The sequence below is a fragment of the Manacus vitellinus genome, unplaced genomic scaffold (assembly GCF_001715985.3).
Source record: "Manacus vitellinus isolate BGI_N305 unplaced genomic scaffold, ASM171598v3 scaffold_31_pilon, whole genome shotgun sequence".
NCBI classification, from domain to species: Eukaryota; Metazoa; Chordata; class Aves; order Passeriformes; family Pipridae; genus Manacus; species Manacus vitellinus.
The window spans coordinates 9,015,913-9,036,049 of NW_021940379.1; the positions used below are offsets into that span (position 1 = coordinate 9,015,913).

At 38.3% G+C, this 20,137-nt stretch overlaps 1 protein-coding gene across 1 annotated transcript; it reads right to left on the minus strand.

Moving 5' to 3' along the window:
• Nucleotides 1–841: 841 nt before the first annotated feature.
• YPEL1 (yippee like 1) lies at nucleotides 842–19,927 on the minus strand. Its single transcript, XM_018088021.2, has 4 exons — nucleotides 18,440–19,927; nucleotides 7,796–7,839; nucleotides 6,247–6,355; nucleotides 842–5,264 (listed from the first exon to the last, which is right to left on the minus strand). Exons 1-4 carry the CDS (start codon nucleotides 18,554–18,556, stop codon nucleotides 5,175–5,177), a joined length of 360 nt encoding a protein of 119 aa, XP_017943510.1. The 5' UTR covers nucleotides 18,557–19,927; the 3' UTR covers nucleotides 842–5,174.
• Nucleotides 19,928–20,137: the final 210 nt, after the last annotated feature.

Sequence of the window (20,137 nt, forward strand, 5' to 3'; positions counted from 1 at the left end):
AAAATGTGATGGCATGTTACTATGAACATCTCAAATCTGAACAATACTTCGGTGGTATTTTAATGTTTATTACTTTGATCATATCCATGTCAAAAGTTAGGCTTTTACACTATGAATACCATACACCTCAGATCTCCATTTTATCCCTTTTCTTTTTTTCAGATCTGGAAAGATCCTTACTTCATGCCCCTAAGACAGCACTTGAATAAAAGAAAGGGAGGCAAGCCATCTTCCACTTTCTCAAGATGGAAATATGCTTGATCTCATATGAAGAGCATCCCTACCACCCCTTTGTGAGATTAAATGATGGATTACTGGAGAAGCTGAACAAGTGTGCCCTGAATTACTTCTCAGCCTCAGGAATTCCAGAGGGTCATATTTGATGCACTGACAAGACCGATAATCTGATCAGAGGAACTACAGGAGTTCCTCCCAACCAAAGCAGAATGAACAGAGGGAGTGTCTGTGCCCAGAGTGCTCCTCTGGTCCACAGCTGACCAAGCTAATGCAACAAAAGGCACACCACACTTCCTTCAGTTCTTCTCAAAGTCAGTTTTGGGGGGTGCAGAGACTGACTCTCACTTCACAGATGTTCCATTATTGGCTCAAAACAGGCAAACCCTCTAAAAGTAGCAACACAACTTTCTATATTTTGGACAGATTTGTGAAAGGAAAAACCCCAAAATGTTTCCTGGCAGTCTTAAAGCCACAAAAAATTCAGATTCAACCAATTTAGAAATTCCTAAGAGCAGCTAAGAGCACTGGTTTTTCTCTCTGGCCTTATCAGAAGATGAAGCATAAGAATCTGATGAGGAAGAAAAGACAGCACAAAACCAAGAGGTAACTCAACAAAACAATTGAAAGCTTTTATTGTGATACCTCAAGTAGATACATTATAGTGAAACAACAAATGATGTACAGTATTGCTAGGACAAAACAGCAACACAGCCATGTCACCTGTAAAAGAAAGCATTTTCAAGAGTTTAAGAAACAATGAGGCACAACTCAACTGCCATTTACGACTCATGCTTTAGACCCTAAACCACTTGTAACAGTCCTTTTATAAGAAGCATCTGAAGTGTCTGTTCCTTTTCCAGTAAATGTCTGTACTGCTGGTTGGCTTAACACTCAGTGAAGTCCAATAAAGTGTCCAATGATAATTTGAAGCTTCTATGGAGATGGTTGGAATTTGGTCTGTGAGACTGTAGGTCCCTGCTGTTGCAATCTGACTGCAGAGATGAGCGTGCAGGAGACGCTCAATCATCACTTGGGGGGGAGCAGAAATCCACCAAAAATGGGGCACAGCCTTCGGGAACTCTTGCACTGATACAGCAGTAATAACTACAAATGTAGTAATAACTACAAATGCCATTTGGTTATGGGCAGTGATGACTTTGTCAGAGCCTCTGAGGCCAGTTTTTAATTCAAAGAAATGTCACAAACTGCATTCCCCCTCTCCCCTGGCCCGTGAGCCCACGGGCACAGCACTGGTACCTGTCAGCACCTCGGGCCTTGCTATGGGAAATGAGGATGGAGCTGTAACCAACTTCCTTCACACAGTTTGCCACTGTGTAGTTTACAATGTGTGAATGTGTATAGTAAACAAGGGAAATTCATGTTCTGGCCCGTTTAACTGGCAGATAAAATTAAGATTACCACACTGTTAAAAGCATACAGCAACAGTGGTTAGGTTGATGCCTCAGCAACCCCTCACCAAATCCTGCAGCTTATTTCACAGCAAGTTTGCAATTTAACAGAATTTTTCAAGATGGCAGGGTTGCCTTTTATTAATCAAAAAGTGACCAGCCAAAGAAGAACTCTAGGATTTGGAGGCAGATTCAGCCCTGGAACATCATTGTTAAAGTCGTGACTTTGGACCTAGACAGAGAATGTGTGGTCAGGTTACTAAAGTCACACCAAATTAGGATTAGTTACTTTAGGACAGGTGTGGCTTTAGAGGTTCAGTGGAAAAACACTTTCAGTACATGCACATTTTTGCTAGCAAATTCCTATGCATCCCAATGAACATTTCTTCTAAGCCAGCTCATAGTCAGTTCATTTGGTCCAAGAAAGAGCCAGCAAGAATCAAAGGTTCACAAAAGCTTTTTGTTACAGTTTATAAAAAACAAAATACAAAATAAATGTTAAGACCAACAATAAAAATAAGCAGTACAAGTAACAAAAGTGCTCAAGTTGGAGGGGAAGTAAACTTGCCCAGAGCAAACACATACAAACTTTAAATATAATCTTTAATATATTACAAAAATTGGTTAGAGGGAAAATGCTTTAGTAAAATTTTTTTTTCAAGTAAGTTTATTTTTCTTTTAAATGACTGCTGGAGGGTTCAGTGACCAGACTGACCTTTTCACATCAGCCAGCAGCCATTGCTATCTGGATTCGACTTTCACCAAAACCAATAACAAGAACTCTCTACATCTCTATGTGGGGAGAAAATAATTATCGATGCCGCCAAACGCAGGAAGAAAATTCACATATTCCCTCAATACAACGAGCCTCAAGAATTGTTACATGGCAGCAAAAAATAGCAATTCTGTATTACTTCTGCTCTTTACTCCTTCTAAGCATCCACGCTTCATGACAGACCAAAAAGAATATTGCTTTGTTTCGTTCTCTTAAAAGCCATAAGCATCACATGTAGATCATTAACTCTATGCCAGCAGTCTGAAGCTCTATGTGCTAAGCACTTGAAGTCCCAGCCTTTGGCATCAAAGTTAATTAAGGTTTTGGTGAAAATGTCCAGTTTGAAATATAAATAATGCACTGAAGAAAGAGGTTGAATTTCTAAGAATCAGACTGTGTTACAGACAGCATGAGCTTACAAACAAGAGAGAGCCAAACCCCCAATTTTGGAGAGAAAAATCTGTAATACTTTACATATTCTCTTTAATTTCAGCTCTCTATGGAAAAGCAGCCATTACTTTAGTCTTCAGTCCAGTGTACTGCCTCAACACATCTGTAGCCAGGCAATAAGAAAAGCCCAAAGATACACAAACTTCACACAAACGTGTTCACAAGTATCAACACTGCAACAGGACTTTGGAGCCAACACAAGCTTTTTGCTGATAGTTTTAGCGCCTTCTTTGTTGGCAACATACATTACAGTGGTGGAAAACAAAATCCCAAGAATTCCAGGTTGAAAAGATCACAAGACAGGCAACACCAAAGCCCATCTTGCATCAACAACACTGTTAAAAATGAGACCTCAAAGCCTGATGTGAACATGAAGTAGTAACGTGTGAGTCACAAAATCCAGGTTGAACATGACTGTACCACCTCAGGTCTCTGGACTGAAACCCAACAGCTTCAACTACTTCTCTAATTCTTACATTTTTAATTCATAGGTATAGATCACTACAACATCTTGAATGCAGTTTAGCCAGCCTGTATCACAGAGAACGTGTGCACGTGGGTGAATGCTCTTCCCACTCCTCTCCACAAAAACACTGGAAAGCTGGTTTTGAAGATCTGTATTGCCTCTACCCATTGGCATAATTTTTCATGTATGACAATTTCTAAAGTGCAGCAGAGTTCAGAAAGCCCATCAGAGATTCCCAAAAACGGAACAGCAGCAGCAGCACCCGTGACCAGCTTTGCAGGTGCCAGTTAAGAATTGTTATTGAGAGAAAAGGATTTTGTATTGCAAGGCTTTTGTATTGTTCAGTGATAGGACTTACGTAGTGTTAAAGGGTTTTTTTTCCAAACATCTTATCCTCAAGCATTAAAAGGATTCAAATACAAAAAGTCTTCAGAGTCTGTTTAATTTGAAAATTAAGTTAGCAAATTTATGTAGAGCACTTCTTTCACAGTTGCTCAGTTTGCATTACACAGATACCAACAGCTCATATTGTGCATACACTTTCCAGAAGTTTCTCTCATTAACTGATTCCATGAAAGAAACAGCATGAGAACAAAAGAGAAGATGACTTTCATATAAATTTTTATTATAAAAAGGTACTTGGGGATGATTTAGCCAGCAAACCAGGAAACCCTTTCCCCACCCCCAAATTTTAAAAACTACCTTGCTATTTTATGAAAAAACAAGTCAAACTTCCCTTCCCTCTTATTCCTTCTCCTTTTCCTACAGGTACTATACTAATTTTCATGTCATAGGCTCTTGCAATTTCTCACAAAAATAAATACTTTTGTTCAAATGTAGCAGAAGCAGAATACTTCAACAAGTTTCCTTGACATCAACCTCTTTGTCCAGTGCATTAGGACTATACAGTTACATGGAACCAGCCATAAAACTTTACTGATGCACAAGTCCCTGTTACTGGCAAAGGTACAGTACCAAAACTTTGTTTTTTCCTAATACAGCAACTAATGTTTTTTTCCAAAATAGAAGATGCATATATATTTCTTTTTAATCTTGCAAGTTACAGTTTTATAAATTTTTTATCCAGCAAACTCCTTAGGGAATATGTTGGTCTTTAATGAACATATTCTATAGCATTATTGATTTAAAATCTATGTTATTTCATTATGTTACCAAACCTCTGGCATAACCTTTCCTAACAACTTGAGACCTGCTAACTTCAGTCAGTGCAATTGAAATATTTTCTTTTGAAGTGAGCACTGTACCTTTAACCAATTCACCTAAAAGATGTACATAGGTTGTGGTACACTCAAATTTAAAAAAGAAATTAATAACTACAATACTGCATCCTCTTCACTGCCAAACACATCAGAAATTGCTACATTTAATAAAAAAGCACCCCATCCCGTACATTCTTTCAGACTGCTCAGATACAGAACTTCTACAGGACCGGAGTGGAGGTGTTTAGGCAAGAAGCATGCACAGCAGAAGGTAGCATTAAAGGCATAGGTCAGAGAGAGATGCTAACCAGTAAAATCCGTTTTCAATTACTGAACTGTTTCTCTAGTCAAGAGAGAGTTTAGAAAAAGGTCATCCAAAATGTTCCAAAACAACTGTTCACACAATAATACACGTACAAAAAGAGGGAACTTACACAAGGAGAAAAGGCAAACATGGCCTGAAATAGCCACTTACACTACACTACTCATTTGTGAGGTTTCAGAGTTCAGTGATATTCTCAGGGCCACTCTAGCCAAGCTCTTCCTTTACTTTGCGTTAGTCTTTGTAAAGCCTGTCCCACAGAATAGAGTCCAAACAGAAGGAAAAACGTTATGTTTCACTCCCAACCATTGTCTTTTATCATGTGGGCAAGTTCAATGATAAATTTTCCTTCTTTGTACTTCTGACTGCTCTCAAAAGCATGTTCCTGGAAAGAAAGAAAAAAATAATCAAGACCACAGTGAATTAAGCTGGGAAAACGAAGCATTTTAAACAAACTTGCATTAAAATTACAAACATTACAGGAGACATTACAGTTAACAACCCATGTTGGTTACACTGAGTAGGGAGGGAGGAAGGAGAGGCTGAAAAGCATTGACAAGGAAATAGAAGTAAACTTCTAAGTGGAATCAGCAGATTTACTACACAGCTGATCTTGCTTTAGAACTTTCCATGTCCTCTCACTGCCTAGGGAATTTTAATGCTTTTTTTAAAGTGAAGATTAGGAAATGGCATGTTATTTGTGTTATTTCCTTATCCCCAGAAGTAATGAAAAGAGGAAATGGGAACCTCTTCAAAAGATCTCCTCTATATTCATCATCACAGGGAATGCATTTGGAAAACTTCTAAGATCTGAAGCTATACTGAATCAGTGAAAATCCTACATGCAACATTCAGAATCTAACATTTGCAAAATATCAAACTTCCAACACAGCTGCAAGTGTTACAGGAACTGTGCAAGTGCAGGGGTAACTGTTCAAACCACAGAATCAAGTTCACATTAGTTGTAAGCAGTATAAACATGCTCAGTGCCATTTACTGCAATTCATATTTTTTCCTGTATGAACCAACTTTTGCAATCCAAGAAATGAAAGACCCACTTTGACAATTTCTTTCATCTGGTTTAGTGCATGTGTGCTTGGTAATCTTGCAAAAAGGTATTAGAGAAATGTTAGATAGATGTAACAGCACCTATAGCTCATGCTTGATTTCCAGTGCAGAATAAAGTTATTAGCTACTACAGCATTGCTGCAGATGGAAGGAAGCAAAACTATATCACATCCTGATATATACAAAAGCACTGGAGCTAACTCACTTAAACTATCAGTATAGGTGCTACTCAACGGCCTACTCAAATATCTGTGCTTCAACACATAAACATTTATTGAAGATTTAAGTATATTACTTACATATTTCCATCCAAGAGTGGTTTTACAGTTTTCACAATAGATATCTGCTACAGCATGTAAACCTGTCAGAAGAACTCTCTCCTCTGCTGGACCACAGCCCACATTTACCCTGAAAAAAAAAAAGAAGAAATTACATTAACGGCATGACTGTTCCTTTTCTTTCTGTTCCCCACCTTTTCTCCAGTGGACAAAAAATAGTTTTGGTTTTTTTTTAAAAAAGTGCCTGACTTATTCGATGCTGTAAAAGTAACTTCCTCTGTCACACTAAGCACAAGGACAGGAAGAAAATAAGGGTTTGGGTTTTATTTTTTTTCAAGTGTCTGGTGGTGTCACTGTCGGTGACACCCACTCACTCCCAGCAATGAGGACCAGCTACACAGTTAAACTTTCACAGAACAGAACACTGGGCAGTAACTGGAGACTTCTCCAACTTCGGGCTTTTCTTCAAAAACAATTTGAGACCTCTGTAATTGAAGTCTGTACCAGTAAATCAGCACCAGCAGCTGAATTTAGAACCAACTCCAAAATAGCAGTAGGGAAAAAGCCTCATAAATATTTCTTTGCTGCACATCAGCAGACTAAGCCATGATGAACAAACAGCAATATCAAAACAAAACATGCCATGAAGTACTGCGCCAAGCTAGGTTTTTCATCAGTGAGAATCTATGCAGAAAACACAAGGCAAGACTAAACCAAGTTTTTGGTCGTTTTAAACAAGAGCAAAATTTTGCTGGTTTTGCTGTTGTATTACCAGCTTCTTACTATTACAACTAGAATTCAAGTCTCACATCACCACTGAATGACTACATATAAAAAGAATCTCAAGGACCTATAATCAAATCCTTTGCAGTTAATAGTTCCATTATCCTGCTCAAAAATAGACCAGGACACGTAACTGCATTACTTTTTCAAAAAGGTGCAACACAAAAAACCACTGAAAAATAGAGACAAAAATGCAATCTTGCATATTAAAAACTTAAAAAACACCCATTAGCAAATGCAAAGAGCCTTCTATGAAGGGAAGGACATGCCTAAGATTGCAAATATCGGGCTTGATAAGATCACAGAGACCTTTTGCCTCCAGCATATTTGCAATATTCAAGGTCATTTAAGATGTACCAAGTTTACTGAAACATTAACCTGTAAATGTATCCAACTATCACACCGGGAAATTCTTCTTTAGACTACAGCTGAGTTGTCTACAGCAAATTTAGAGTCACACAGTATAATCTGACTTGAGTATCTCAGAACAGCAACTTCTACTCAAGACAGTTACGACTACATACACAAAAGGAATTCCACATTAACACCTTTCCCTAATCTTTCAGCTCTTAGCAAAATTACTTAAAATATAAGATAAACTCATGTATGTGCAATGGGATATTTCAGAATTAGCCCAGTAGCTCTTTAATAACTATTACTAGTGAGTAAAGCCAGCGTTACAAGGAACAGGGCAAAGTAAAGTTACATTAATTCCTACTGTTTTCCACTTGGGAAGCATAAAGTTACACTCTGAAAGTAGTGTGCAGAACCATAACAATATACTCACACAGAATTGAAGAGGTAGGCTCGTCCCTGGCTTCCCTGGAAGGACTGCATTAAAAATAAAAAAACAACAAAAATTGCATTTGTTAAAAAAAAAAGAAGTCCCACCAAACAAAAAAATAAGTTCCAGAAGGGTGTATTAGTAAACATATTAAGGTAATGCAGATATAAACTATTGCAGATCGATTACTTTATACCAGTTCTTTAATAGGAAGGCCTGGTCAGCCAAGTATTCACCTAACTTAGATTTTTAGCAGTGATTTTACATTGTTAAGCACTATTGTTCAAAATTAGACTCCATAATACAAACTAAGCATACTTTTTTCCTACCCCTCTGCAAGATACCAATCTCATTTTCCTAGACATCGTTCATGCTAATTAAAATAATCTGCTTTTAACTCAAAGGGAATTATTCCCATCTCTGTCTTCTCCTGCTGCACCCAAAAGATGACTTATTGCAATTTCATTGCATCATTTGATGTAAGAGCAGTGAAATTCTGAACCAAGCATAAACCCAGCATACTGTACTCAGGAAACACATCTGATCAGTTTATAAGCTCAGCTTTACTTTAACAAACCAACTGTTATCATAAAATGCCTGAACACAGCCATATGCTTTCAAATCTCTCACATTCCTGAAAGATTATGGACAAAAGATGACTGTTAAGACTTCCTTGGCTAGATCTAAATAAATGTTTTAGTTCAGAGCTGTAGCCCAGTTTTGCATTAAACCCCCTAATCAGCCACGCTCACTGGTTTGGCTGGTGGAGCAGTGCCAGTGCCTGGGAACTGCATCCTTGCTCCTCCTGTACCAACGGAACCAGCAGCTCCTCTCCCGGGCACTCTGCAATGCCAGGGCAGGCCCAGGGGCCTGGGGCTGGGATCAGGTGGTCCTGAGCCACCAAGGCCCTGGGAGAACCTGTGAGCAGAGCAGACCCAGCCACGGGGAGAACATTCAAAGGGTATGTCAAACCCATCACTCCTTCCAGCTGTTGCTTTGTTCCTTCTGTATTGGATCACTTGATAATTTACCCACGCCCATTATTTCCCATTCAAACAGGATCACACTGAAATGGAGTTTTTCTTTTTTCTCTCTTCCATACTGAATTCCATTTTAAAAAATCCCTACACTGCTTTAATTTCCTTTTTTTCCAGTCTTTCCCTTCCTTAACCCACTTTCCAAGAAAATTAATGATTTTATTCATGCTGTAGAGATAGTACAACTGTCTTTAAGAATCCCCACAGTTCTAGTGTTGAAGATCACAGAACAACTTTTCAGAAGCCTACATTAGATCAACATGGAAGGTTTTTAGAAGAAAAATCTCACGTTCAATATTTTTGAATGGTTTTAGTAACATCAGGCATGGAACCGTAGGCAGAAGGACCTTTCTACAACGGATTCTATTTCTGACATGTATTTAGTTATATCATTAGAAGTAATTAGAAATCACTATGTATTTTGCCAGTCTAACAACTAGCAACACAGCAGCAATAATCTTTTGTCTCTTATGTACTTACTCAGAACAGTTTGGGGAAAAAAAAAAAAGAACACGTAAAAGGAAAATGTGTATAAATCAACACTCTTTGATCAACATTAACCAATAAAGATAAAAGCAATAAAGAGTGGTAAAAGAAGTCCATGACTAGACTACTCCAGCTAGCACTGGTGGCACTGTAGTTACATACAGCCCTTAGCTACTCGTAAAATCTTACATTAGGATGAGAAATTCTACTTAACAGTTTACAGTGCTAATATTTTATTATTTTAGCAATCATTTAAAACAATTATTGACAGAACATATTACTGTTCTCTATAACCACCTGAAAGGAAGGCAAAGTGGGCTCAGTCTCCTCTCCCAAGTAACAAGTGACAGAACAAGAGGAAATGGCCTCAAGTTGCACCTAAGGAGGTTTAGATTGGATAAGGAAACATTTCTTCACTGACAGGGTTTCAAGCACTGGAATGGGCTTCCCAAGGCAGTGCTGGAGTCACCATCCCTGGAGGTATTTAAAAGATGTGTAGATCTGGCACCTGGAGACATGATGTGGTGGACCTGGCACTGTTGGGTTTATGGTCGGACTCAATGACCTTATAGGTCTTTTCTAACCTAAATGACACTAAGGAGGTTCTGTCTGGAGCAGAAACAAAAGAAAAGGTACTGTCTCTACTCGCCAGAACCGCAACTCTTATTTTTCACAAGGCAGTGAAAAACACAGGCTGTGCAGAGTGAAAGCTGAAACTTCAGAGGGTACTGACCCTGAAAGGGAGACTTGGTTGAGGAGTCTGAACAGCTCCACCAGAAAGTAAGGAATGCCTCTAATTTATGCCTTTAAAACAAACAAACAAACAAAACCCCACCACTAGTTCAGTTCTCTTGAGATACTTAAACACTCATCACAAAACTGGCAGAGTGGTGCAGACCTACAGCCTGCAGTTTCTATAGAATAACTAGGATTAGAGGCAGTAACTAAGCAGAGAATGCTTACTGCAGATGAAACCAAAAACTATTCAGATATATACTCTCAAAAACTGCTCATTAACAAATGAGTAACTAGCTTGAGTAAACTACACATTAATCTAGAGAAAACTACAGTTGTGCAACCCCAAAATTTAAGAAAAAGTAAAGGGCAGATGTTAAAAATCCTCTAATTCATTAAGAAGCAAACTTAAAACTAGAACTTCCCTGTTTCATCTACCTGAAATTATGAAAAAGAACTTTCAAAGCCATGATGACCCTGACACTTGATTAAGCTACTGTAAAAATTCTTAATTTTTTTTTAAAAGCTGCAGCCATTTCCCCTTGCTTTAAAAAGTCCATGTTGTGAATTAAAATTCACAAATCCTCTTTCAAACTGCACCAAGAAATCTTCTCTCCTATTAATCATGTGTTAGTCTCTCTATTTACATGTAATTAATTACACATGCCAATCACATACAAATGAATGTGGTGGGTTGTTGGGGTTTTTTTTGTCTGGTCCTACACAATCACTTTTTAAACTACTTAGTGCCATACCTGAAGTTCCCCAGCAGGCTGGAAAGAAAAAACTCCAGAACAAACCAACAGTCAGGAGACTTTCCAAACTATCTTATGCAATTATTTCTGCAAAGGTTATGTTTAGTCTTGACTTAGTATCACTTAATAAAAGCTCTCCTTTGACCCTGCTTTTCTCAAAATTAAGCAGAGGGCAGTAAAAGGATGCCAGGAATAGCACAAAAAGCAGCTCTTCCCCTCTCTTGTTTCATAAGCTGAAAAAAAATTCTAGCCAAATGTAATAAGAAGAGCAGGTTGGAAAGCACTGCTTTAGTTGTTCTTTTCTCCTGATATATTTTTAAAGATGACTTGGCTTTTCTTGCATCCTTTACTTTGTTGCCCTAAATACGCTGTACTGCCCTAGGCTTATTTCCCCTCAGAAACGGTCATCTTTGTTACCTTCTATTTTTGGGATTATCAGGGTAGAGCAGAGGGAGAAGCAACACAGAACCTTTTCCTGTGACAGTGATTTTAGAAAGAAAATCTGTTCACAAACACAACCTTCTCTTACTTCCTGTTCCCAGAGACTGACTGATTATTTGGATATCATCTTTTCTTACCTATACACATGTTTAGAGACCATATATTGTATTTACATGCCACAGAACACTTGTTTCTTTGCCCAGCTGCAAAGACAAGTTCCTCCACATTTGACAGAACAAACATCACCTATGCAAACACAAACTTCTACTTTGCAAGATTTGTTCAGCACTTCCAAGATCACTGGCACTGTACATAAATCATCACTAAACCAGAACATTCTATTCAAACTGAGTCTTAAATATGTGTCTTACCCAGTAGAGAGGAATTAGAAGATGTGGCAAGTGTGATCAACTGCCATCAATAATCGCTCACAGCAACCAGGATTTTTACTCAGAAGCTGGACAATTTATCAGTTCAACTAAGCCTTGCAGTTAAAATTTAAACTTGCTTTAAGGCTGTTTCTTCATGGTCCTCAATTAATAATATTGGATTGATTTATGAGTCAATTTATTCCTTAGAAAATCCACATCTTTGACTAGCTCTTCCATTTATACAGAAAGATCTACAAGATCCATCATGTTTTCTTGTTTCAGCACAGCTGAAAGTATCTGGAATGCCTCACTCAGCAAAAATGTTCAACTGTGCTTAGGAATCACACTAAGGTCGACTGCAAGAAGAGTTTGGAACTATGGTCTTTTCCAAATCACCTGAGAGACCTCTGTCAATATATTTTGTAGCAAAGAAGCTTTATACATGTTTCACTTACACACTAATACACACCTGCAGATTCAGATTTGATCTGTGCTTCTCAGTTAAACCCATCCCTCCCTCTAACACCAGGATTAGCTGTTTTACCCAGGAGAAAAGGAAGCACCAGTCAAGCAGAACACGTATTCACTGCCCTAAGGCACAGCTCAAGGCATGGGTGGGGGAAGGGGTCCTACTGAAAAGCTTATATCATTTATTATTCCCCACAGATGGGATTAGATTGCATGGCTAGAGATCATGCTCCACAGAAACTGCCATCTTAGCAGGTATTAAGGGTAGGACAGGCATTATTCTAAGCAAGTCACAGTGTCATCAACAGCATCTCCTCATGCACAGTTTGCAAGTCACTCATAACAGAGAACAGGAATTTTAAAGAATGAAAATGAAGGAAGTCCATAGGTTTTTGTTCAGTTTCATTTTCCTGAGTTTCATTTCATTAGCTGAAGTTCCCTCTAGAAGCTAAGACAGAGCAACTTGAATTAGTATTCTGAACAAATAAGCGTGTTGGAGAAGTACAGAAAACAGTGTTTGTAGGGGCAGTATTATTAAGGTAAACCAGCAACACACACGAGTGCTCTGATGTCTGGAATTACCTTCTCAGCAAGATGCATCAGAGGCTGTAAGAACATCCTCTCACTTCAAGATTTGCAAAATTAATTCAGAAAATTGAATTCAACATAAGCTACAGACAAAAAAAATAATCAGAGGGAAAAAATGTGTTCCATTTGGTATTTCTCTCAGTCCCAACTCCTCAATAATGCAGACAGAAATAATGCTGCTCAGCTACTTCCTAGGCAAGTTCTCAAAGATTCCATGATAAGTATTAAAAAATAAATTTAAAGGGTATTTCCATTCAATTACTTACTGATTTCAATACAGTAAGAAAATTCAATACACAGAGAATAACCTTAAAAAATCCCACCCCAAAAACCACATGTCTGCAAATCTGGCAACTGATATTTCCTCAGAGTGAAAACTTTGTCAGGCAGGACAAGTTATCTCGACCTATGCAGCATCTTGAATGAATTTCAGAAATAATTATGTCAAAACACCCGTACAGTAGAACACTTCCCTTGTACTTTCCAGCTCCTTTAAGCCTTCAAATCTATTCTTGGATGTTTTCCAAAGATTGTTTCTCTTTCAAAAACTAGATTCTTCCCTTAAAAGAAAAAAACAGAACCCAAAAAACCTAGAAACTTTTTGGAGAAAATAATTATCACCAGAATATTTATGAAATTAGGCAGGGAACAAAAATGACCTTCAAGCACACAATGGGCCCAACTATCTTTCCAAATACCCATTATATCATAAGCACAGGAGAATTACCAAATTGAACCAAGCTAAGCATAGCATATTTACTTAAAGACAACAAACCCTTTAAAAAAATTCCTCTTGAACTCATCAGTTAAACAGCGGAGGACAAAACCACAGATTGCCAAGCAAGGCTAAAAATGTTTTAGCATCTATTTAGGCTGAAGACTCTCCCTTCTCATCAATAATAGAAGAGCAGCCCATACTGAATGCCTTGGAGAACTACATTTAACCACCAAGATCGTTCTTTCCCACAAGGTACAAGGATTTCCCAGTGCAGTCAATACAATTACGTATGTATATACGTATATACCTTTATGTAGAACTTGTTCTTGAAAATATTGACACATCTAGTCTTGTCTGTGACTTCATATGACTTTTTCCCCCTCTGGTCAGATATGTTTTGCAATGAACAAGACAGAAGAAAGTGACAGTATTTATACAGGCATCTGTACAAAGTTGTCCAAATTTTCTTCCATTCCCAGCATCAAGGCACACTAAGATGATTCAAGTCTTTCAGTCAGGTCAACCTTGAGTAACAAAGCATCATCCTTTGCAGTATATCCATTAGGTTCCAAGACTTCTCTTAAGTATTTGTATTTCTTTGTAATTTGTTGAATCACATCTGAATTTCTACACAATTATTGGAACTGAATAGCTACAAACCCCTCACCAGTGCTTCAAGTAACATTTGCCTCCTATAAAATTATCTACTGCTAATAATCACTGCACATTGTCTACTACTTACAAACAACTCAGAAGAAACTCTTCCAGTTAAGCCTCTCACAAAACTTCCTCCAGAATGGGTTTAAGAGTAGCAAACATGTAACATTTTGTACAGGCCACACAAGTGGCAACCACTCCTGTACTTCAAGGAGTCTGGCAGAAATTTTCTCTCAAAGCTTAATTACACTGGTTTTTTAAAATCACTATTATTAACATATGTCACTTTTTCCATGCTATTTGAACATTTAAAATCCAGTAAGTGCCTCCTATGGCATCAGCTTTTTGCCTTGCTCTTTATTAAGACGGGTGGTTGTTTGCTCAGTTTACTTCTCTTCTGGGCCTGTGGTGACAGTAGGATATGATTCTAAAAAATATCCATTTACTTTTTAAAGAAATAAAAAAAGCTGTAGGTTCTTTCCTGTCCTCTGAATGTTCCCCAGTGTAGTGAAGAACAGTATACTCCTTCTCATAGTATTTTTAAAAATATTTTAATAGCCACTTTGAAGTCTTCACCAAAGAAACAGGAAATCCATCACTTGCAGACTTGTTAGCAATGCAAAGCAGTTGTGTCTAACATGTACCAGCACAACCTCAAAATTTCACTTAATTAAAAGTCATCTACAGTTTATGAGTTCTCTTATTGTGTATGTATCCTTCAAATCAATGGTTTCCTCAAGATAGCTGGAATTTATAAATGATTATGGCAGCTGTTCATACATGTGTGCATGTGTCCAGCTGTACAGACTAATGTTTGAGATAATCTCTATGGTCAATGACCTAATCTCAACCAGCCTTCTTCCCATTCCTCCTCCTCCCCAAGTTCCTCCCTAGCAGCAGAAAACGAGACTATAGAGTGAAAACATCTGGAAATGTATGCTCTAACCACCAATATCCAAGCTGATTTCAACACTGGGCAACACACAGAGTCCTTTCATAGCTGCAGAGAATTAAAACCACCAGTAACACTGAATTCACCTGTGCAGGTAACACACTTTTGTCCTGTCTCATTAGTCTGTGTTCTTATTCCTAAACCATTGCAAGGACTCTTGGTTGCCATTTTATGATCAGCAAGGGTACAAGAAAAAAAAAAAGAGAGCTTCATGATTAATTCCAAGGCAAGAAAGAGATCCTGCTGCTCCAACAGAACAGAAACAGAATGAAAAGGTGATTTGTCTATGCTGCCATCCATGGCAGACAACTGGCATTAACAGTTCTCAAAAGCAGAACTGCAAATCTGTATTGAAGTCTGATATTCTGAGGATCAGAATCTAAGGGATGATTGACAGAAATATGGAGCATTCTTTGGTTTTCCATAACAGACCAATGTTTAAGAGAAACACCACTCGTTTCACACCACCGCTTATCTTTTCATCTTCAAGTTGGAAACACCTCAGTGTCAGGTATAATAAATCCTTATACGTCAAAGCACATTAGAAAGTTACTTGGAGCTGCTTTAAATTAAAAGTGCACCGTGTGTTTTGGTTCATTTTCCCTGACCACACAGAAGGAAGCAAGTCACCATGCACACGGGAAACACAGGGTGGAGAACAACCTCCAAAGGAAGCAGCCACAGCCAGGCATTAAAAAATACTGTTTGCCTTTATCTGCTGCACAGTACCTGTGGCACCAGGGGTCTGGATTGAAAGTGTAGAGGAAGCATTTGGAAGAAAGTGAGACAATCTGCAACCAAAAATTGTATTTAGTCAGTGTAACACAGAGATTTAGGTTTTAACTAGGCCCTCAAAATAAGGCAGCGGGAAGGAAATCAGGTTGAATAGTTCAACTCTGCTCCATCAGTAAATCCAAACCAGCCCAGGAACCACACCATTCTTAGTTAACTTTAGATTGTATAGAAATGACTTGCTACATGTCAGGTTGGTTTATATTTTTGTTTGGAGTTTTTCTGGCTTGGGTTTCCCCCCCTGTGGCTGGGTAGTTACATCATCCTAGATATGTTCGTATAAATAAAAAACCCCTTAATCTCTCATTAACCCAAGTTCATTGCACATAATATATCTCAATGAAGGCACTTTGAGAGAAGTTCAGAAAAAAGATTCATAATAAATCAAATTTTATTTCCACCCACCACCCCCGGGCCAGCAGTACTTATTTTTAATGATCCAAGTGTATCTACTGCTTTGCGGTTGTTTCCATCAGAAGAACTTCTCCAATGTTGGAATATATATAAATTCAGCCTAAGGAAGGTGGGTTTTTCAAAGCTATGTCCCAAATACAAGTACAATGAGAAATGTTCTTTTTTATTTTACAAACATACAAAAAGATACACCTCACATTTAAATCTATCTCACCATACAGATTTAGACAATAAAATATGGTCAAGAAATCTTGATAAAATACGGATCAGCTGTCAAATAAGCATATGGTCAACCTGCAAGTACAAAGACTTTTGTAAGGTGTCTTCACCAACAATTAAAGAAGCCAGAAATAAAGCAGAATGCACCTCTAACAATCTTCCCAACACCATCAGAAACAACTTCGAAGTAATTATTTGTAATTACTAGATAGATTTTTTTTAAGAGTCCTCTGTGTTTTCTTTGAATTGAAAATTTGTTTTTTAATGTTTGAAATTATTTATGAAGTTGTAAAATGAACACATGATTTGCTTAACATATTAAAAATATTCTGCTGATCAAAATTCCAAGGCCTTGGGACTGGCTCATATGGCAACTGTGGCATCTTAGTTGACATGCAAAAATCTAAGTTCACAAAGAGAAGAGCTCCTTATTAAGTCTGTGTGCTTGGATTGCATTTTCTCAATTAATACATCTCAAAAGACACAGCAAGCAAAGTCTCCTTCCCATAGGTATATACAGCCTGAAGTTCAGGAAAGATTGACCCCTCCCAGTACTTTTTGGCCCAGAATGCACAGTGAATAATGAAGCTATGAATGTTTGCAATTTATAGTCCAGTGTTGCAAAAAGGTCTCTTATACTCAAATGCTGAAATCAACATGGAAAAATTTAAATTTAAGTACATTCACATTTCTCTTAGTTTTGCTGACCATAAACCAAAGTAAGATCAATCACAATAAAATGAGAAACCTTCTTCAGGTTAATAAAAGTTAAGCAAGTCCTCACTTGTAACTTCTTCACATAATTCTATGTATGTAACTCGCTCACTGTTTCACATTTGATGTGTCACATTTGCAGTTCCATGCCTCAATACATGTACTAAGTTGAGGGAAAGCATTGTTTAGGACAAAAGACTGAAGGCAGAGCAGGAGTAAGCATGCACCAAACAATAACACTGCCAAGAACCAACACCAATTTTACTGTTTGAATCAAGAACTTGTCTTGAGATCTAAATTAAAAACACTAGGAACACAGGAAAAAACTGTATGAGGAATCCCCATTATTGCCTGATAACCCTCTAAGGGATAAGCAAGCAGGTATACTACCTCCTCACCCAAAGAAAACCTAAATTCAGAAGTAGAAGCATTCTCAACCCTTTCCATCTCTTCAGCACTGGAAAGCAGCATCACCTTAGTGCTGCTGAACACACGAACAGGCAGGAGCAACAGATAACATTTTTAGTGGCAAACCCTTTATAATTAACTTTATTTGACAAAACAGATATATAGAAAACAATTTGTATTAATAGGTTTGAAAAGCAACTGAAGTATTTTCTCCAGAACACCAGTAAGAGTAAATTAATCAGGAGCTTGTTTGAAGCAAAGAAGGAACCAGTCTGTCTAGTATTTATCCCAAACTTCAAGTTTTCCTACATATATAATACATCACAAGTCTTGGTTTCTTCTGGCAACAGGTAAGAAGGGCAGGCCTCACCTGTTTCAAGGATCCACCTATCCTCTAAGCTTAAGTTCAGACAGTCCAACTATTTTGAACTGCTCTGGCTAATCATATTCCTTAGGAACTGGTATACAGCAGAAGTGTGTTTACAGATTCCATAACAGAAGTGGGACATTCTAGAAACAGCCAGTTTTGTGACCGTCAGTCCAACAGAGTCAAAAATAATCTCTATCTGGCATAACCATAACGAGAATAATCTCCCTACCCAGAGATCCATGTTTTCTTCTGACAGTTTTCCTTAGCAGACTTTTCAGATAGGACAGCTCTCAAATAGTACCCACCTGACAGCAGACCAAGGCTGTTAACATGGGGAACACATTAGATCAACCTTTATGTCACATTCAGAAGTTTCCAGAATATATCAAGTTCTCAGTACACAACCCAGGGAAGACAGAGTGAAGTATGCATTAATTTGCATCCCTTATCTACTGGGAGTAGTGACTCTGTGATAACCATTTTGGTTAAGAAATAATTCAGGTCTCTAAAGAAACCACTTGCCTTGGAGATCAATTCATCGTGATTGGCGAGATGGGCTCTGCAGTGGATACAGCTGTAGGTTCGGTGACAGTTTGGCAGGTAAGCCTGGAACGTTTTTGATTTTGTCATTTTTACCATCTCTGCTGGTGGCTCCTCACTCAGCTCAGGGCTGGCACTTGAAGAATTACAACTTTGCTGAACTCGCTGACAAAAGAAACACTGGAATATGCAAGCAAAAGCCGTTGTTGTTCTGGAGTGTGTGTGGCACTTTCCACACAAATGACAGAAGAGAAACAGTCACAACCTGCAGGTGAAAAGAGCAGAACAATTAGCAGCTTACAACAACGCCAGAGTTAACTTGTTATTCAACAACTCCAGCCATAAAGCAAAGTGTTATTTGGAGCAAATCCTTGGCTGCACTACAGGCCCCTTTTCCTAAGAAGCTGCACAGTTCAAGTTCCGTTCAACACAGCGACAAGCAGCTCTGTTCCACTAATGGCTTCTACTCCACCACACTTCTGATGAGGGAGAAGACTTAGTTCACCAAGAAACACAAGCACTTTCTACCTTATACCAGGTATTCTCTTTAAGACATCCATGCAGAAAATTACAGCAAAAAGGCAGGGAATGAGACAAAGTTAATTGTCCTTGAAGTTCCAGTGGTCAGTTCCAATATAGCATCTTGGAGAATATTTGCTCTGTCCAACAGTAAACATACAAGATATATTTGCACTTCAGCTTTCAGCAAAAATCTTGCAGTATCACACCTGGCTTTAAGTCAAAACCCAAGTAAGATGCTGCCACCCTATTCAGGGATCCGTGTCTATTCCTCTCTCAAGCACAATTATGCCTTTAGGCAAAGACCTTCTTGACTAGTGTCCTGATCAAAGCTAATTAGGAACTTTCTCAGTGTACCAGAATAGTCTTAATAGATGCTACCAAAGTCACAGTCAGATACTAAAAGCTAAATTCTGCACAGAGAACACCCATTCTTAATTCTTAATGCTCAGAGTGCATTTTAGAGGCAGTACAGAGTGTGCCAGACCCTCCTGCTAGGCTGGAAAGCAAATCTCTTTGGTTTGCCTGAAAACTACAGATTCCAAATACTCATAACAACACCTACTGACCTGTCAGAGGCCAGCAGTTCCCGTGCTATGTGCATCAAGCTAATGAGCAATGCAAACACGAAACTCTGCCCGGTCACTTCTGTCATCAGCTATCAGGTGACTGACAGAGTAGATCAATAGCACAAACACAGAAATGAGAGCCCATATAAGGAATTTACAGTATCGCGAGCCAGCTAAGCATGCAAAGCAATTATTACAGTTGTAATCTGTGTGCAGGGCAGCAGCTAGCCACTCTTCTAGCAGTCAGATACAAGTAATACAACTAGAGCAGATAATGAAAGCCACATAAATTAAAGATGGTTTACAGGAAGCAGTCACTGTGCTTCAAAAGAAGTCTTGAGAAAGTAATCTGTACAGCAGGCCTAGCACATGAGACAGCCACAGCAAAATTTAAAGGGTTTGCTTTAGTTGTTTTTTAATCCTAAACTGATGATAGCAGGAGAGAAAACTTGAACTACTGAAGGACTTGCTACAAGAAAATTTCTTACACAAAGAAATGCAAAGGCAGAGATAAGCCACAAAGAAGACATGTAGCAGAACAAAGGCAGTCAAAAGAAATGAAGCAACAATGGAATAAAGGAACAAACTGCCA